The sequence below is a fragment of the Canis lupus genome, chromosome 24 (assembly GCF_003254725.2).
Source record: "Canis lupus dingo isolate Sandy chromosome 24, ASM325472v2, whole genome shotgun sequence".
Classification (NCBI taxonomy): domain Eukaryota; kingdom Metazoa; phylum Chordata; class Mammalia; order Carnivora; family Canidae; genus Canis; species Canis lupus.
Window position 1 is genome coordinate 34415445 of NC_064266.1, and position 20649 is coordinate 34436093.

General features: G+C 45.9%; 1 protein-coding gene across 23 annotated transcripts in view; it reads right to left on the reverse strand.

The window, feature by feature from the left end:
- The window catches only part of ZMYND8 (zinc finger MYND-type containing 8), a 143492-nt gene that overhangs the window by 30024 nt on the left and 92819 nt on the right, over window positions 1-20649 (reverse strand). For 22 of the 23 annotated variants that reach the window (XM_025470320.3, XM_025470335.3, XM_025470332.3 and 19 more), the window contains 3 exons: window positions 14601-14741; window positions 4030-4182; window positions 818-1327 (listed from right to left, as the gene is read on the reverse strand). In XM_025470320.3, the coding sequence (XP_025326105.1) occupies window positions 818-1327; window positions 4030-4182; window positions 14601-14741 (804 nt within the window). The remainder of the gene's footprint in view (window positions 1-817; window positions 1328-4029; window positions 4183-14600; window positions 14742-20649) is intronic. The other variant, XM_025470328.3, reaches the window with a different exon arrangement.

Consider the following 20649-nt stretch of genomic DNA (forward strand, 5'->3'; position numbering starts at 1 on the left):
CTCGGATCAGGCACTGGTTCTCAGCCAGAGGAGATTCTCCTTCCCAGGGAACAAAAAAAAAAAAAAAAAAAAAAAAATCCTTGACTGCCACAACTGGGCAGATGCTACTGGCATCCAGTGGGCAGAGGCCCAGGATGATGTTAAACATGCTCCATTGTAGAGGATAAAGTACCACTCAGCATAAAACATCAATAGAGCCAGGGCTGAGAAATCCTGGACTCGGGTCCATGAAACACATAGATGGTGGAACACCAATTCAGGTGCCCCCCCATCGAATGCTTTCTCTGTGTCTACTGCCCCAAGGAGCACTCAGCATTCTGGGACCATCTCCCCAAATACTCTCCTATTCCAGTAAGAAAAGGCACTGGTGAGGGGTCTGGGCAGCATGAAAGGAAGCTGAACTCATCAAGATCTTTGACCTGCACTCTTCTAACAATTTCAACTGTGTCACAGGTCTAAATGTTGACACTTTAGGGAAGTGAATAAGCCTGTTGGGAGAAAAGATGCTTCAGCTAAAAATGACCTGACTGCTGGAAACACCTACCACTTTTTATTTTTCTGGGCTCAAAATCAACCGCAATGGGATAAGTACTAAGCAGATGATAGGCAGGCAGGCCTGGGGTGGGTGGGGGGCTGGAGGGAAGGGGGTCAGTCCTGGGCCTGATCAGTGACTTAGCTAGGTGACCTTGAGCCAATCAAGGCTGTGTTCTGGTGCCACCCTTTGTGACATCGGAGGGTCACGTACCTTCTGGGAATACAAACACAAGGTGGCACTCTAAACTAAATCAAGAAACCAGAAAGTGGTGCAATCACTTACCATCCTGCTTGGGAGATGTTTCTTTGGGTTCCTTCTTATTTTTACGACCCTCCCGCCCAGAATGGTCTTCTCCTAAATCTATGACAAGTTCACTTTCTGAATCGGAGTCCAGGCCCAAATGCACTGTTGGGGAATCAGTCTCATCTTTCCCCTTCAGTTTATCCTTTGTGGGATGAGGGGAGGCTTTTGCTTTTTCTGAAAAGTCCTTCTCAGGCTGGGGGCTTGCCTTTTCCTTGACTGAGCCCGGATCTGCTTTCTCGCTGGCTGGTGATGTGCTTTTCAGCTCCTCCTTAGTCTCCACTGGGTTGGCCAGTTTGGGCTTTTTTTTGACAGCCGATGGCTCTTTGTCCATCCGACTACCCTCTTTGTCCTCTGCGTCTTCTGGCTCATTCTTGGACTTCTGCTCATCATCACTGATATACTCACTATCGCTACTATCAGACTTCTCAGAATCTTCCGAATCGCTGTGCTCTACGGCCGTGTAAACATCTTCCGAGATTTCATTTATGCCTAAATTCAAAGAGAAAACCCAGCATGTGGCGTAGTCACAAAATAAAGAGCAGGACCCAAAATGCAAACATTTTCCACGCCAAATGCTGGAATAAAAAAAAAAAAAAAAAAAAAAAAAAAAAAAAACATTTCAAATCGCATCACACTGGCCTGGTAGGGTTACCGGTGAGCTGCTGATAAATGCAACTTGGGTTTGCAGAGGGTTTCAGTTACTGACATTCAAAAATGGCATGGGACCAGACAACATAAATTTTAAATTTATCCAGAGCTATGTGTTTGCGTCACTGATAACTACTTAGGATGTAGAGAATGGGAGGAAGGGAAGGGAACAACAGAGATGAGCTGTTAAAATGGATCCATTATACAGATCAGAAAATAGAGGCCCAGAGAAATCACCTATCCTAGGACATAAAGAAAACCAAGACAGAGGCAAGGCCAGAACCCTGGGTTCCTCAGAGACCACCAGTGCTCTTCCCACGAATTCCCAAAGCATTCAAGTCCTTTTCCCATTGTGTCCAGGGCTCAAAGAAATAAGCCAAAGCCTTACAAAGCAGAGGCTGCCAACTCACAGCCCACAAGCCACATCTGGCCAGCACACACATGTTATTTAGGAAGCAAGAGTTTGGCTCAGTAGATACTTTGTTGTTTGTTTTTCACTTACAATAAACGTATTGCCCAATTCACAAATCAGGAAACTTCACACAGAAATCAAGACAGGGCGCTTGTATGGAAAAGAGCAGAGGATCCAGCCACTCTGGGTCATAGGCCTGCAAGGCAGTGGCTGGCTAGAGCCACAAAGCCACTGGCCGCTTCCATTTCCAGCTGACCTGGGTGACCAGCCCACCCTCCTGCTCTGTGCTGGTCCAGAGGTGAATTGCCATCTTATCCACCCGTTCTTCCACGGACAGTGGAGTCAAGAGCAAAGTCACACGTTTCCACATCTGTATCAACAGACAGACAAAATGACTTTGTAGCAGGTGTTTCACACACACACACACACACACACACACACTCACTCTCTCTCTCTCACTCTCTCACACACACACACAAATGGGCAAAAGCATACTCCGTTTAACCGATTTATGTATCCTGCTCCCAGCAGCGAGTGTCATCTGGCTGCAGATAAATAAATACTATATCCTAAAATTTTCAAGTGAGAAAAACCCAATCTATACTATCTTCATTCTAGAATAATGGCCATGAGTGGGGTCACTGTCCTGATCCAGAAATACTAAAAGGAAACCTGCAAACAGATAAAAGCCATGAGCAGCCTACCAGAATCATTACATAATTATATGCCTCTACCAGGGCTCAATCAAAACCAGAAGAAGCCAAAATACAAAAACTCAGATCTGATATGACTTTTGGGTCCCTAAGGCTTACCGTAGTTAACAGTCAGACACAAGGCCAAGTGTGACCATATATATAATAAGAAAAGCTTGGGTACCAGAGCCCAAAAAACATGAATTCAAATCCTGCTCTTATACTTTGATTCACTGTGTGACTCTGACCTGGTGACTGTGGTCTCTGAGCCTTAGTTCCTTCATCTGCAAAATGGGATGGATAATGGCAACAACCTCTAAGGACAATCTATGCACTGTGCAAGGTATGCAGGAAACAGCCGGTAAACAGAAATATTAAAATTCTTATTAACATGAATAATAAATCGAGGAGTCAGATCAGCTGCACAGAAGGACCCAAGGCACAAATTTAAATGGCCTGCAAAATTTCAACCATGCCATTCAGTGTCCTAACAAAACAAAAATCCAACAAGGAATGTCCTCCTCTGGCCCTTCTAGATGACTCCTAACTATAGCTTACTCATCCCAAGGTCCAAAGTACCCACAGACACTGTAAACCTCACCCACCCTTGTGTGGCTCTCTTTCCTGAGGCCAGCCATCCCCTACTTCTATGCAAATACCGTCCTGGCATTGTTTACTTAAGTCAACCAATATTCCAGAGAATCTGCTATGTACACAAGACCAAGTAAGTACCTTGGAGAATGTATATGCTTATAAGGCAACCTCCCTGCCCTCAAGGAGCTTCCAGTCTCGCTTCCAGGCTAGAGGGACACCCCCACACAAAGAGACCGCTGATGCTTCCAAGCAATAAAGTGCCACAGGAGGCAGCAGATGGGGAGGTGAGGGCAATCAGAGGAGACTTCCTGGAAGAGGCGATGCCTAAGCTCAGCCTTAGGGAAAGGATTCAGGTAGGCAGTGTGAAGGCAGGCAGCACGGGGAAGAGGAAGGGAGGCAACAGGTATAGAAGCAGGATGCGTGTGCCAGGTGGGAAGGGCTCAGCCTGCAGCAGAAGAGTTTGTGTTGGACATTTGTGGGCCAGACTTGATCCTGAGGGGAAGACACTGACGTGTCCTGACCGGGAGCACAGGGGCAAACTCAGGAGGATCTTTCTTTCCCTTTTCAAACACCCGTACTATCTCCACCTGGAGTCTGCAGGTGGCCACAACCAGAGAATAAGCTGGGTGGGATTCAAAGAACCCCTCTGAGCCACTGACTAGCAAACCTGAAACATCCCAACACGAGTGGAACTCTATTTTAGTTGCACAAACAGGGCCAAGGTCAAGCAGCTGCTAACAGCAGCCCACGATCCAACTCTGGCTTCATCCAGGCGGTGACCCTACAAAGAGTTAACAGTGAGGATGGTGACGACAGTGCCTGTGCGAGCAAACCAAAGGACATACCTAATTGTGCTTTACAACTCTCTATGGTCTTGTCCAGATTCAGCTGGAACCTGCTGCGGATCTGGCGCTTAGGCGAGATGAGGGGGACGGGCGCTGTCTGCTGCTGGACTGACTCGCTTAGCTCCTTCAGGTCCATCTCGGCCTTGCTCCGATCTGGAAGACACAATGACACCCTCGTCAGATGGATACCAGACGGAGGCAACCCCCCTCATTACTTTGCCTCCTTCCTGCAAACACACACATTAGAACACAGTGGCAGGAGGAAAACCTCTAACCTTCTTCCGGTTTGCCCCAAGAGCATCATCTGCTGGCCGATGGGCTGACTTGGGAGATAATGGTCCCAGAACACATCTGGCAGATTTACCCCGTCTACTCCAACAGTCGCCTGGGTAGCTTTCAATATTTAAAATGCACAATCCCAGCCAGATGGTTGTCTGTGGAACTCCGCATCATTAGGGAGCTCGGGAGCCAAAGGTAACGGTGAGATTGTCTCAGTATCAGCAGATAAAGTCACACCGAGTCTGGCCAGGGTGTACTTTTCACGCCAGGCCCAGATCAGAAAGGGTGTGCATCCCCGCACCCGCCCCATAACTGAGGGCCCAGTTCCCCAGTCATCACAGAGACTTCACTTTTCATTCCTAGTCGACTAGACTGGACCTCAAGTGAGAAAGGAAGACAAATGTCAGAGGCAGACCACTCTCGCCAAGCTGTTGGCCCTCCTTTCGACTCAGGCATCCATCTGAATTAAAGTCGGGTGAATGGACTGGCTGTGGATATTAAACCTGTATCTTCTCACTCGGATACCGTCGGTCCAAGCTCCATTCCCTGATCCCAGGCAAAGGCCTCTGACGGAGGACTCAGGGCCTGGGGTCTGGCCACCCTCCCCATTTCTGCCACAGATCCTTATATGACCAAGTGGACCAAGGGTCTGTGAGCTCACATTGCTTGAATTCCTTCCCCACTTCCTCTAATACCCCCGAAAATGGAAGAAAGTGTGACAAAATGAAGGTGGCTGTACAGGCCCAGAAAAAATGGGAGACTTCACAGGCAGAGCCTGCCACCCTCTGGTGTCCCCCCCCCCACCCCCATCTCCAACTGACCCCAAGCAGAGAATGCGAGGCACATTCCCTGCCCCGACTGATCCCAGAAAAACAACTGGAAAGCCTGTGGCATCCATCAAGGACAAAGACAAGAAGCGCCCTCTGAGCCTGCTGCTACCATGTGGGAGCTGACCCTCAGACTTCCTCCATCTCCCTAATAACCCCACCCCAACATTGCACCTATGCCCACCACAGGCTGTGCAAGGGGCCCAGGGTATAATCTGAGGCCTGGACTATGAGGGCTGCTCAAACCCTTCATTCTCTGCTCGTTTCTATTTCCCAACATGACCCCCACACCCTCCCCTTCACCCAGGAATGGGGCAGGTTCTCACCCTGCACGCCTAGAGACTCGTTCCTTTAAAGCAACTGGGGGAAGGGGAGGAGGGGCAGCTTCCCATGAGACCCAGGCAACGTACCCACAGCTAGCTAACCAGAGCAAAAAACTGCTCCAAGTTGATTTTATCACCAAAATTAGGTCCCCACCAAGGTAAGATTAGGAAGGGCCCTTTCCCAAAAACATACTCCAGGGCACTCCTCAGGGAAATTCTGGAAGTGAGCTGCTCAAAGCTAATGGATACCAACCTTCTCCTGCGAAAAAGGGCTCTAAGACTCTAAAAATCATATCCACCTCTGAGCACATGTATACATGTGTGTGAGTACCTGTGTGCATGTGTTTGTACAGGGTTGGAGGTGCTCACAGAGGAGACAGGCTAAAGGCATACACTTCAGAGCAGGGGACGGGGTGTGCATGCAAATCTATTGGAGAAGTGCCTTACAAAGAGAACACACAGAGTGAAAACAGTAATAAAACAGCAAGAGGGAAAAGGATGAGGGAGGGCTAGGGAAACAGAAACAAAAAAGAAAGATCCAATTCAAGAGCCGTATGAAGACTCAAGATTTCAATAGCTAAGCTGAGGATGTGACAGGAAAGGGGGAAGGAGATGAAGCCTGTCTTATAACTTCTGCTTTCAGAAATGAGAAAGCAGGCTGCATTCCTAGGGGAATAGGCAGCCTTTCAAGGACAAAGTCCAAGAGAGAAATATCTCACAAAACTACTTTCCATCACTAATCTCAATAATGTCTAATCACAGCAGTTACCAAAAGAAAACAAAACATTGGGGATCCATGGGTAGCTCAGCGGTTTAGACCTGCCTTCGGCCCAGGACATGATCCTGGAGTCGTGGGATCGAGTCCCACATTGGGCTCCTTGCATGGAGCCTGCTCCTCCCTCTGCCTGTGTCTCTGCCTCTCTCTTTCTATGTGTCTCTCATGAATAAATAAATAAAATCTTTGAAAAAAAAAAAAGAAAGAAAGAAAACAAAACACTATCTACTCTACCAGGCATCAGCAAACTTCCTGTAAAATGCCAGAGATTAAATCGGGCTCTGCGGGCCATAAACAGGCTGCCAAAGTGGCCATAAACAATACATAAACTGATGACACTGTTCCAATAAAACTTTATTTACAAAAACAGGTGGGGGGCCAGATTTGGTCCAAAGGCCATAAAATTTGCCATCCCCATTTGTACTGCACAGACTATTAATTTCGGCTTCACAATGAAATAATCTATAGAGCTTTAAACAAAAAGATCCTAATGCCTGGGTCCCGATCTCCCACCTCCACCCCTGCCCCCCAAAGAATATGAATTAACTAGCCTGGGGGAAGGTTGGACACTGGCCCTTTAAATGGGGTGCCTGTCTGGCTCAGTCAGTTGAGCATGTGACTCTTGATCTCAAGGTCATGAATTTAAGCCTCACACTGGGCATCGAGCCTACCTTAAAAAAAAAAAAGAAAAATTAGTAATAATAAGATTTTTTTTAAAAAGTACCCCAGATGATTCTAACTGACAACTATAAGGCTGAGAGAACCCCTGTATTAGTCTAATATTCTATGTGGGTGAAGAAAACTCCTGGAGCCCCTGGGTAGCTCGTTTGGTTAAGCTTCCAACTCTTGATTTTGGCTCAGGTCATGATCTCAGGGTTGTGAGACCGAGCCTTCCATCTGGATCCACGTTCAGCAGAGTCTATCTCTCTCTCTTGCTCTCTCACTCTCTGTCTCTGCATCTCTCTCTCCTGCTCATGCTCACTTTCTCTCATCCTCTTTCTAAAATATATAAATTTTTAACGGGGGGGGGGGGACCCTCCTCCTGATTTGCCATAACCTTTGTCTGTGTTAACTTTCCAAAACTAGGGCTCATAAAAAGAGACCTATGTCTCACCAGAATATTCGTGTGTGTGAGTAGCTGTGTGTCTACAGTAAATGCCATCTCTTCACTTTGGCCTAAAAAGACTGAACTCTGAAATACTCATAATCAAAAGGAATGAAAAGAAGGTAAAACACCTCATTATATAGTTAAAAGTTTCTCCAGTCAATAAACTACAGCAATGTTTATTCTAACAAGCAAGCACCAAAAGCTGGGGTGGGGGCTCTGGGATCAGGTCCCAGCCTTCAGGAGTTCAGCCAAATTTAATTAACTTTCTTGCATTTTCAGCTGCAATTTGACTTCTCCTCCCCTCCACAGAGAGAAAAGAAGAACTTCTCTTTCTCATTCAGCTGATAGTAGCTTATCAGGACTTCTTCCACCCCTGCCCTTCTATATCGGGAATATCTTCAGAATCCACCTTTACTGCCAACATTTTCAACTTTTCAGCTGATAGGAAGACAGCTTAGGCTATAAATGGAAACTAGAGAGAAAAAAATACCAATGCTAGAGAAAAAGACACGATCTTACATTTCTGGAGGGAGCATAAATCAGAACCATCCCTTTAGAGGGCAATTTGGCAGTATCGCTCAAAATGTCAACCACACATGGCCTCTGACCAGAGAGACTCTACTTCTAGGAATTCATCCTATGGCTACACTCCCACATAGGCAAAACGGGTCTTCACTGCAGTTGTTTCCAACAGCAAAACCACCTAGAGCCAATAAATAAGGTGCCTGGGCAAAGAAGTCAACACTTCACCTTGCAATGGGATAAAATACAGCTGCTAAAATAAAACCGCAGTGGATCTTTATGTGTTGCTCTGGAAAAGCCAAACTGTTTAATGAAAAAGGTGATAATCAGTAGAACACATTAGCATTGGTGTGGGGGAGGGAAAAAAGGAAATGGAACATAGATATGAATATATGTGTTCTTAGGTTTCTCAGTGTTGGCACTATTGATACCTGGGGCTGGATAAGTCTTTGTTGGGGGGGAGGGGGTGTCCTGGAGGTAGGCAGCTCCAGCCTGTCATGTGCATTGTAGGATGCTCAGCACCAGGTGCCAGCAGCACCCATATTCCAGTTGTGACCATAAAAGTGTCTCTAGGGGCACACCCGGCTGGCTCAGTCAGTGGAGCATGCCATTATTGGGTATAGAGATTACTTAAAAATAACATCTTGAGGGATCCCTGGGTGGCTCAGTGGTTTAGCACCTGCCTTTGGCCCAGGTGTGATCCTGTGGTCCTGGGATCAAGTTCCACATCGGGCTCCCTGCAGGGAGCCTGCTTCTCCCTCTGCCTGTGTCTCTGTCCCTCTCTGTCTCTGTGTCTCTCATGAATAAACAAATAAAATCTTTAAAAAATAGTATCTTGAGAGATTGTCAAATGTCTCCCATTTTTTGTCTCCCGACAAAAATCACCCAGGTTAAAAACTCCTGGCATGTATAGAAAGAGCTCTCCAAGAAGACTAAACAGAGGCAACCATGGTCACTTGCTGTGAGGGGTACAGACACAGGTGATCAGAGGTTACAGGCAAGTTGGCTTTTCATTAAAATCTTTCTGTCTTGGGGCACCTGGGTGGCTCAGCAGTTAAGCATCTGCCTTTGGTTCAGGGTGTGATCCTGGAGTCCCAGGACCGAGTCCCACATCCCACATCAGGCTCCCTGTGAGGAGCCTTCTTCTCTCTCTGCCAGTCTCTCTACCTCTCTCTCTCTCTCTCTCTGTGTGTCTCTCATGAATAAATAAAATCTTAAAAAAAAAACATCTTTCTGTCCTTTGAAATTTCTCTTACCACATGCATTCATGACTCATTAAAATAAACTTTCTAGGGCAGCCCGGTGGCTCAGTGGTTTAGCACCGCCTTTCGCCTAGGGCATGATCCTGGAGACCCAGGAACAAGTCCCACATGGGGCTCCCTGCATGGAGCCTGCTTCTCCCTCTGCCTGTGTCTCTGCCTCTCCTCTCTCGGTCTTAAATAAATAAATAAATAAATAAATAAATAAATAAATAAATAAAATCTTTTTCAAAAATAAAACAAACTCTCTACAAGAAAAATATAAGCAGGTCTCTTTCAATTAAAAAAAATAGATTTATTGGGGCACTTGGGGTAGCTCAGTCAGTTAAGCATCGGACTCTTGATTTTGGATCAGGTCATGATCTCAGGGTTGTGAGATTGAGCCCTGTGTTGGGTTCCAGGCTGCTTGGGATTCTCCTTCTCTCTCTTTCTCTCTCTGCACACCCCAATCCCTCCCCTTTTACAGGTTCACACACACACACACACACACACACACACACACACAAAGGAGAGAGAGAGAAAAAATAGATTTCCTTCGTTCAAAAGCTGCAGGCTGCCTATACGGATGGTCTTCCAGGAGCCATAAAATGGTGGCTCCTTCAAGGGAACAATAAGATCCAGACCAGAGACCTTGGCAAGTATCTCTCACCAATCAAAGTCATGCAGAGATCTTCCTCACCTCATCCTGAGGGGGGGAAAAAATCAAGGCAGCATGTGGAAAGCCTAAACCCTCATCTCAGCATCCATGCTCTCAAAGGATGCCTGATGTCAAGGTCTCACTTTATCCAGAGAAAGAAAGAGGCCTCTCTTAAGTGACAGCAGAGGAATAAACAAGCAGCAATGTTCCAGGTCTGACAACTTCTCGCTCCTCTGTCAGCATCTCCACCAAAGCATCCAGGCACATTTGTGTCACTAACAGGACCAGTGAACTGCTGTGTTTGTTCAGCCCAAAGCAAACACCCTGTGCAATCAGAGGAGACGGGATTCCCAGAGAAGCAAACGAGAGTCTAGAAGGAGAAGGGAATCAGGCCTTCCTCCTCTCGTTCTTATCTATGACTTATTTTCCATACAGTCACAGAAAAGGGCTGTAACCATTCCCCAAGCGTTAGCTCCTTGTTTTTGAGCAGAGAGGAGGCTTGAGACAACAAATGCGGGGCCTGTGCGATAGCAAGCAGGGCGAGAATGGTCTCTGTGGGAGATTTCCCCTCTGTTGTGTGACAAAATTATTTCTGAGAACCATGTATCCAAATGATGTCCCATGGGCTGGTTTTCGTGTTTGGGGTTGGATTTATTTGTTTTGACCAAGAGCTTTTATTTTTAATGCAACTGATTGCTTACTTTTAAAAACGAGGAAAACTCATACAAAAATCTGCATTTGTTTTTTTTTTTTCTTGAAAATTCAGAGTTGGGGACACCTGGACAGCTCAGCTGGTTAAGTGTCTGCCTTCACCTGAGGTCATGATCTCAGGGTCCTGGGATGAAGCCCTGCGTTGGGCTTCCCTGCTAAGTGGGGAGTCTGCTTCTTCCTCTCCCTCTGCCCCTGCCCCCCCGCCATTCATCCTCTCTCTTGCTCTTACACACACAAAATCTTTTTAAAAAAAAAAAAGAAAAGAAAATTCAGAGTCTGACAACACAGGTTCAACTTGTGGGAGCTGCATCCTTTAGACAAGTACTCTGTCCTCCATGGGACTGTCCATTCGAAATCTTCACCCTGTGCCCTGACAGCTAGGTAGACATTTCCAACAGCAAGAGAAGCAGTATCCAGAACCCGCCAGCATCACAACACAGCCCCAGGACACCTGGGTGGCTCAGTGGTTAAACACATCTGCCTTCAGCTCAGGGCGTGATCCTGGGTTACCGGGATTGAGTCCCACATCGGGCTCCCTGGAGCCTGCTTTTCCTCTGCCTGTGACTCTGCTTCTCTGTGTGTGTGTGTCTCTCATCAATAGATGAATGGAATCTTTAAAAAAAAAAAAAAAAAAAAAAAAAACACGGCCCCATCTTGCAGCATGTCCACTCACTATCTTGGCTAAGAGCACAAACAACAAGGCAGACAGACCAGTGTCCACAGTGTCACAGGCCAAATGTGACCTTGAAACACAGGAGAGTGTGATGCTGGCTGGTTAGGGAACTGTGCTGGTCTGTGCTCCAGTTTCTACTTCACTGAAATTAGGCTCTTGTGTACCTTGAAGGTTGTCGTATCTTTGTAATAGTTTTAATTTACAGAGAGTCAAGTTTGGGAAGAAATACAGTAGGAGTTTTAACACCTAGGTACACATAAGTACGTGTAACCCCCACCACCAACAGAATGCGGAACAATGTCCTCCGCCAAAGAATCCCTTTGTGGTTTGTAGTCAAACCCTCCCCCCCACAAGCACTCATGTCTTCTAACTCTCTAATTTTGTCTTTTCCAGTTTTTTCTTTAACCAAATACCGTTCTGTTAGATCTAATAACATTGTCAGCATCCCCAGCACGGTCTCATTTCTGACTGCTCAAAGTAGTTGCGTGGATGCCAGACATGAAAAAAAGCCCCATGGGATGCCTGGGTGGCTCAGTCGGTTAAGTGTCCGACTCTTGATCACAGCTCAGGTCTTGATCTTAGGGTCATGAGTTCAAGCCCTACAACTGGGCTCCATGCTGGGTGTGAAGCCTACTTAAAAAGAAAAATCAAAAAAAGAAGCTCCATATAAAGCGCCTGCCCTGTCCCTGGCCAAGCTCTTGAGGATTATTTAGAACTTCCCTCCACTGTCTGATCCTTCTACCCATCCGTGACACTTTCCACCGGGTCCCCTCTCTGATCCTGTTCCCGTTAGGTAACTGAAACGCCAGCCCATAAAACACCCACATTCCCAATGCTTTCACTTCCCACTGACAAACAAGGCATGCATCCCAGATCGGAAGGAGCGGGCGGGGGGAGCTTGTGCACAGGAGAGCCTTGGGTTCCATCATGCCTGCCCACCCACCAGTACACACAACAGGAGGAAATCTTTCACTGCCACCACAGGCAAGGCAAACCGAAAGACCCACAGCCATCCCAAGGATGCCCAAGACCACCTGCTTCAGGAAGAGAGCTCTTCTTGCCACACATGACTGGCAAGGGTGAAACATGACCATGAGAACTGCCCCTGCACAGTGTTCCTTTTCGGGGTGTGGAGGTGGAAGGAGGGTGTGAGAAAGCAAACCACACTGTGGAGATGATCAGTGAATGTTCCCCAAGGGAACAAACGGTTCCCCTTTTGTTCAAGTGAGGAATTTCCACCAGCCAATCGGAGCTAGAGCCCCAAAAGTTACCACTTTGCCTGTTTTAGCACATCCAGGCTTTACTAACAGGTGGGCCAGGGTGAGCCAGGTTCTGGCCTCTGTGAAGACCCAGGCTTGCTCCAGCCCTGCCACCTACTGGATCCCTGATCCTGGGCACCTGGAGCCTCCACTCCAGACCTCACTACCTCCATCTCAAATGGCACTGCAGGGCAAGATAAATCTGGAAAGGCCTGGCCTCCAGAGACTATGAATTCATGCATGGGCATCATTCCACATAGGTGGGTGCTCCTCCCTCCCTTCCTAAAATCCTGTATACTCAAGCCTCCCATCCCAGCTGTGGGGAGACCAAAAATGTCTCTAGACATTGCAAAGTGTCTCTTGGAGGGGAGTGAGGGGACTGTCCCTGGGGAAGAACAGCTGACATACGCTACTCTACACACAGCACCCAGGTGGCCCTTTTAAAATGCTCCATCAGTTTACATCCCTCCACTGCTCAAGCGGCTCCACACCAGGGTCCCACAGGGTCCCATGCAGATGGGCCTCCTCTCCTTTCTCCCCCTCACCCATCAGGACAGGCCAAGGGACAGGCCAAGGGAAGGCCACATGGTCCTCCCTGCCATTCCTACCCAAAGGCCTGTAAATCTCTTGTTCCTTCTACAATGTTCTTCCTCCCAAAACAAGGATGGTTGATTTTTCTTGTCATGGAAATCTAGTTTTAAATACCACCTCTCAGAGGCCTTCTTCCCAACTACTCCCATCCTGCACATCTCTCTCCCTATCATGTTAGCACACTTTACCTTCTCTCACAGAGTAAACTGGCTTATTTACCTTACTGTTTCTCCCTTTCTAGAACCAAGCTCTGTATAAGAGCAAGAAGACTCTTGCTCACCACTCCCTGCCCCAAGCATAAAACAGCACAAAGCATGTAATAGATGCTCAATAAAAATCAAGGCTCATGATGGAACAGATCAATAAAATAACTTCATAGATGGGTATTTAGCATTTCTGGTGATAATTTTTCTGAAGACATTCACCTCAGGCAGTGCTTTTTAAAAAGACCAAATGAACTCCAATAGGTTTAAAAAAAAAAAAAAAAAACAACAGGGCAGCCCAGGTGGCTCAGCATTTTAGCACTGCCTTCAGCCCAGGGCCTGATCCTGGAGAGTTCCATGTTGGGCTCCCTGCATGGAGCCTGCTTCTCCCTCTGCCTGTGTCTCTGCCTCTCTCTCTCTCTCTCTCTCTCTCTCATGAATAAATAAATAAAAATTCTTTAAAAAAAAAAAAAAAACCTACTAAGTCAGGGATAAAGACCAGCATTTTTTTTTAATTAAAAGACAAAAAAACCCACAATATATCAGAATATACTGCACAGAGAAAAAAGCAAATACTGATTCATAAAACATTATATACATCAATTGTGTGTATGCATGTGTGTCTATTTGTGTGTAAAACATTAAATGTATATATACACAAATAGGGCTCCTAGGTGGCTCAGTCAAGTTAAGCGGCTATGAGGGTTAAGTGCTTGACTTTTTTTTTTCTTAAGATTTTATTTACTTATTTGACAGAAAGAGAGGACATGCAGAGGGAACAGCAGGGAGAGGGAGAAACAGGCTCCCCACTGAGCAGGGAACCCGATGTGGGGCTCAACCTCAGGACCCTGAGGGATCATGACTTGAGCCAAAGGCAGACACTTTACAACTGAGCCACCCAGTCACCCAGCAGCTGACTCTTGATTTCAGCTCAGCTCATGGTCTGGGGTCGTGAGATCAAGCCCACCTCCAACTCTGTGGACAGTCTGCTCAAGATTCTCTCTTCCTTTGCCATTCTTCATGCTCCTGTGCACAAGATCTCTCACTCTCAAATAAATAATTAAATCTTTCAAAAGAAAAACAAAGTAAAACAAACACACACATACAAATACACACACACACATATATAAGAACAGGGTTACTGTGGTCAAGGGAAAGAAGCAGTTGTCAACACTAGCCTCAGTTACTTCAAGATGAAACAACTTTGCATGTCAACAAGCCCCAGGAAATCCCTTACTTGCTCCTCTTACTGATCTCTCTTATCTTTGCCCACTGTACCTTTTAAATATTTAGCACAGAGATAAAAGTTCAGAGCTCTCAAGAACCACACACAAAAGAAGACATCACAACTTTCAAAAATATTCATAACTGTGGCAGAAAGAGATTTCAAAAATTCCCACTAACCCAAGTTAAGATTCAGGATGCTCCCAGTGGTGGACGTTTTATCCGTTTTTGTCGTGATGGGTGTTGATGCTTGAGGAGAGAACGTTTTCGGGCTGCCAGATAAACTCCCTGCTTGTCCCGTCTTTGCAGAGGCAGGCGAAGCTGAAAGAGTATATTCATTGTTAAAAGACAGATATACAAATAAATAAGCAAATAAAACTTATGTGTAAGGGGAGAGGTGAGAAATCGTATTTGATTTCAACAAGGCCCCCAGAGCACCACAGATGGGGCACAGTGGGAAGGGCTGGTCATTTATATCAAGCACAGGCTTTAACCCAATGTTAAACCATTAAAGCTGCTAAAGAAGAAGGCCTTCCCAGTCGTTCTATTAAACACAAAGCTCTAAGACAAATCGGCTAAGCTGCCACTGAAATTGGTTTGGCCCATTCACGGGTGTAAATCTCAAAATAAATAGCGATTAAACCAGCCCCCACCACAGTCCAGATGCAGAGACCGGAGCCAGCCTTACAAATGGCGTGCCATCCATTTGTGGGAGATGCAGGAGCCGGCTCGCACAGTCGCTGCACCTGCCAGAGTTCAAGTGGATCCCTTGGGAGATCTCTGCTTCCCATTTCAAAGGTTCTGTGATACTGAATGAAGCCAAATTCAGCACCAGATGGAGTGAGGGCGTTGCTGGTCAATTATCTCCATCCTTCCTATGTTCCAAACTTTTATGGAAGGATAGAGAATCGTACCTAAGTCCAAGTCTTTTAAAAATACCTTAGAACTACCTACATACTGCTCCCCTGAGCCTCATCCACTAAGTGGGAGCAGGACAGAAACCAAACCATGTGACAGAATGGAGTGTTCAGATGGGCCACGCCTCCTGGAGATCCTGGAGATCCTGCCCCTTTGCCTAAACAGCCTGCCATTACTGGGACTGTCCTGTTACTGAATTCATGCCAGACAACAAAATGGCCAGCCTTCCTCAGACACACAAGAAGCATGGATTTTGCAATGATCTGGTCCTTAAAAGTGCTCACACACACTTTGGTAGACATTTGCCTCAGCTGGCTCACCTGCCAACTTGGCGGGGGGGGGGGGGGGGGGGGAATACTCAAAGTGAGGCTCCAATGGGCAAAACACCTATACCTACTCAGCTCCAGGATCCACCAACACTATCATTAATGTAACAGAGAGGGAAAGGCCAGACACAGAGAGGGATGGATGCAACCATGTATCAGGAGCCAGATACTAGGTTTTCAGTTTAGCTCTGCAGCTGACTTGCTGGGTGACCTTGGGCAAGTTACCTGAGGTCTCTGAATCTCCTTTCCTGGTAGCCTCAAAGAAGAAAATTGATAATATAATACAAAAGGATTGATACAAGTACCTACCTCATCAGTTCTAAGGATCAAATAAATTAATCATCTAAACAGTGCCTGGCATCAATTAACTACTATATTATTATTTGTTATCAGTGTAGTATTATTTCTAATTCCCCATTAACCTTAAGGGCTTTAGTTTCAATCACCTAAACCAGTAGTTTTGGCCAGGACTGATTTTGCCATCCAAGACACACTGTGTAAGGTCTACAGACATTTCTGGCTATCACACCTGAGGGAAGGGGGATGCTGCTGGCATCTAATAGGTGGAGACCCAGGAGGCTGCTTCACATCCTATAAAGCACAGCCCCCCAAAACAAGAAATAAACTTTGGTCCCCCAAGTCAGTAGTGCCGAGGTTGATAAATCCACAAAGAGATGAAGTGAGTTTCTCTCTGGGAATTGCTCTACCTCGTCTTACAAATGAAGAGGGCAGGGGGAGACAAGATGAGCTACTCCACGTCAAGTGGCCCTTAGCAAATGCTCAATCAACACTTGAAATTTTTTTGAGAATTAGGTTTTTTAAAACACTACATTAATTTAGTTTACTGTAAGGACGAACAAATGCCTGGTCCAGCACCTAGTACCCAACGTTCCATCCAATGAGAGCTGCAATTACTGTTACTACCAGTGTTACTATAACAAGTGGAACTAAAATACTCAACACACCAGCACCAAAAAACAAAACAAAACAAAAACAAAAACAATCAAAGATAAAGGCATTTCAAAACATTTTTTCTTTTAAAGACTTTATTTTTTTCACGAGAGACACAGAGAGAGGCAGAGACACGGGGGGGAGCAGCTCTACAGGGAGCCTGATGTGGAACTCAATCCCAGGACCCCAGGATCACGCCCTGAGCCAAAGGCAGACACTCAACCACTGAGCAACCCAGGCGTCCCAGTATTAGGATTTTCTTTATTGCTCATTGACTTATATTCAACCTGGTTTCTTCCAAAAGAGATGTGCAGGAGCTGCAAACTCTCTGGGAGGATGAAAGACCAGAGCCTCTCACACTGTACTTTCTTACACAAAGTAGCAAACTCACATAGCAGGAAGGGTCTTAGACTATGACGGAAGGACGGCAAGGAACTTTCACAAGAAAACCTAAGAAAGGATAAGTGTTAACAAAAACAGGTGTAAACGTACGGTCACACACTGAACTCAACCATTTCCCTTGCTTAATAATAGCTCACGTTATGGGGATCCCTGGATGGCTCAGCGGTTTAGGGTTTAGTGCCTGCCTCTGGCCCAGGGCATGGTCCTGGGGTCCCGGGATCGAGTCCCACGTCGGGTTCCCAGCATGGAGCCTGCTTCTCTCTCTGCCTATGTCTCTACCTCTCTCTCTGTGTGTCTCTCATGAATAAATAAATAAAATCTTTAAAAGAAAAAAAAAAGCTCACGTTAAAAAATTAAGGATGGTGGGGCACCTGGCTGGCTGAGTTGGAAGAGCATTTGACTCTTGATCTCAGGGTTATGCGTTCGAGCCCCATGTTAGGTATAGAAACTACTTTAAAAAAAATAAAATCAGGGGATCCCTGGGTGGCTCAGTGGTTTGGCGCCTGCCTTTGGCTAGAGTCCCGGTATCAAGCCCCGTGTCGGGCTTCTGGCATGGAGCCTGCTTCTCCCTCCTCCTGTGTCTCTGCCTCTCTCTCTCTCTCTATCATAAATAATAAATAAATAAATATTAAAAAATAAATAACATAACATAACATAACATAACATAACATAACATAACATAACATAACATAACATAAAATCCTGGGGAGAAAAAAAAAAGTAAGGAAGAAGGAGCCAGCAGAGCCCTGCCCCACCTGTGGTCCTGCAGGGACGATTCAGCAAGCACACAGCCAAAGCTGTTATTTTTGCAATTCTGTAGTTAAAACATAGCTACAACAACAAGTCTTTAATTTCACAGACTTATAAACTTTCCGCTGCTAATAAAACTTAAGTATTGAAGGTTTAAGAAATATGTCCTTATTTTTTTTTTAATTCAAACATAACACTTGGATATGGCAAGAATAAGGGTGTTTGGAGAACGCTGGCTCCCTGTGGGGACAGGTCCTGTTCACTCTCCACCCAGTCAGCAGAGGGCAGAGCTTCCCCCTACCCCACTCCCCACAGACATCTGGAATTAAAATGCTTCGTGTAAGTGGCAAAAGCACAGCACCGGGGTTACCCTACAACACTGGTTCCCACGCTAGAGAACTCTCCTGCCCATCCCTGAGTACCACATACCCCTCCTCCCCATTTGTGAAACACCATGTACCTGCCTCAACTGCCCCGTATCAGTGAATGCCAAGACCACTCACTGAGATATTCAAGGCCAAACATCTACACTGCCTCAATTCCTCCCTTGCTCTTCTGCCTTAACTTACCACACACTTCAGCAAGGCCTCTCTACACACCACTTCCAAAATATATCCCCAAGCTCCCCGCTGGTATCCAACCCTACTGCTACCAGCCTAGTGCACACATTCTCAATGTGACAATGTGGCCCTCAAAGGGCAGAAAATGGCTCACGGGGTAGGGTGTGAAAAGTTCTTACTCTTCTTATGTATAAAACAGACACAGGGGATCCCTGGGTGGCTCAGCAGTTTAGCGCCTGCCTTTCTTTGGCCCAGGGCACGATCCTGGAGTCCCGGGATCGAGTCCCACGTCAGGCTCCCGGCATGGAGCCTGCATCTCCCTCCTCCTGTGTCTCTGCCTCTCTCTCTCTCTCTCTCTCTCTCTCTCTCTCTCTCATAAATGAATGAATGAATGAATGAATCTTAAAAAAAAAAAAAGACACATGCAGGGCACCTGGGTGGCTCAGTGGTTGAGCGTCTGCCTTTGGCGCAGGGCGTGATCCTGGGGTCCTGGGATTGAGTCCCACATCAGGCTCCCTATAGGGAGCCTGCTTCTCCCCATGTCTCTGCCTCTCTCTATGTCTCTCACAAAAAAAATTAATAAAATCTTAAAAAAAAAGACATATGCAGTATACAAACAGACCTACAGTACTTTCAAATTTCATGAGGGTCCACTCCTAGGGATACACCTCAAAACTAAAAAGCGGTTCTCAAATCCTAGTACATAAATGTTTGTAGCAGCAGTATTCACAACAGTGCAAAGGTGGAAACAATCCGAATGTCCATTGACGTACAAGCTGTGGTGTCCACCATGGAACATTACTAAGCCATAAAGTGGTATGAGGTACAGACACATGCTACAATGGGGAGGCCCCTGATTTTGTTCCAATGAAGTATCCAAAATAGGCAAATCCATGCAAATAGAAAGCAGACTGATGGTCTCCAGGAGCAGGAGGTGGGGGTGGTGGTGAGTGTCTGCTTCATTAACAAGATTTTATTTTGGAGTGATAGAGATGTTTTAGAACTAGAGAATACTGGTGGGTTGCACAACACTGTGAATGTACTAAATGACACTGAGTTTTATATGCCACCATATAAAAATGGTTAATTTTATATCATGTGAATTCCACCTCCATTTAGAAAAAAAGTCACAGGAGGATGGATAGGAAAACATGTCTAAAATAGCTCCTCATGGGATCATAATGAAAGAAATGGTTGGAAAGTACTGCCCCTGCCCATCACTTCTCACCAAGACCCTGTAAGAGCTTCCCATGGGTCCTCCCACCTCCTGCTACAGCACCCCTCTTCAGTAGCCCTCCGCAGAGCAGCCAGGCATACCACTCCTTCATATAAAACATCCAGAGGCAAGATGCCTGGTTTGGCACAGTGGGTAGAGGATGCAACTCTTGATCTTGGGGTTTTGAGTTTAAGCCCCAAGTTGGGCATAGAGGTTACTTAAAAATAAAATGCTTTTTGTTGTTTTTAAAAGTAAAATGTTTTTTAAAAAAATAAATAAATAAAACCATCCTAGAGGCATACTATCCCCCAAAATAAAATCCAACGACACATCTGATCTTTCCTCTCCTCATTCTAGAATCCCCAGCCTCATGGGCCTTTGTACTATTCCTCCATATTCAAATCTGCTCCCAACTCAAGCCTTTATATATACTTAGGATTCCCCTGGAAAGGCCCCTGACACCATCCCCACCCATGTCATAGTGGCTGGTAACCCTCAAATATCACCCTCAGGGCTCTTCCCTACTGGCCCAGTCCACAGGGGTCAAAGTGCATCCTGTCATCTCCCCTCTGCTCTGTTGAAACATCACCACCAGGAGAGCAGGGACCTTGCCAGGCACCTAGGATGCCGTCTGGTGTCCAAGACATTGACAGAATGACAAATACTTAAGTGAAGAATGAGCTCTCCATTTTTCTTCTCATGACTGTGGTCATGATAAGCAAAAAAGAAACAATATTGGCAATATTGGCAACCAAAATAAAATCTTTTTCACAAAAAGACATCAGTTTCAAGAATCTTTAAAAAAAAAAAAAAAAAAGAATCTCAATATTCTGCAGCTACCAACAATAAGGTGTGCTAAGAGAATGATCAACAATCCAAAGAAGAGACATAAATGAGCAGCTCAGGGAAAATATGAATGATCAATGAACATGCAAGAGATACACACACAGACACAGATATAGATATGTATCTACATATATATATATCTACATATATATCTATATATCTCCATCCTATATCTTTTTCACATGCATGGTTAACTTGTTTCAAAAAAATAACACCTAGGGGTGCCTGGGTGCCTCGGTCAGTTAAGCATTCAACTCGAT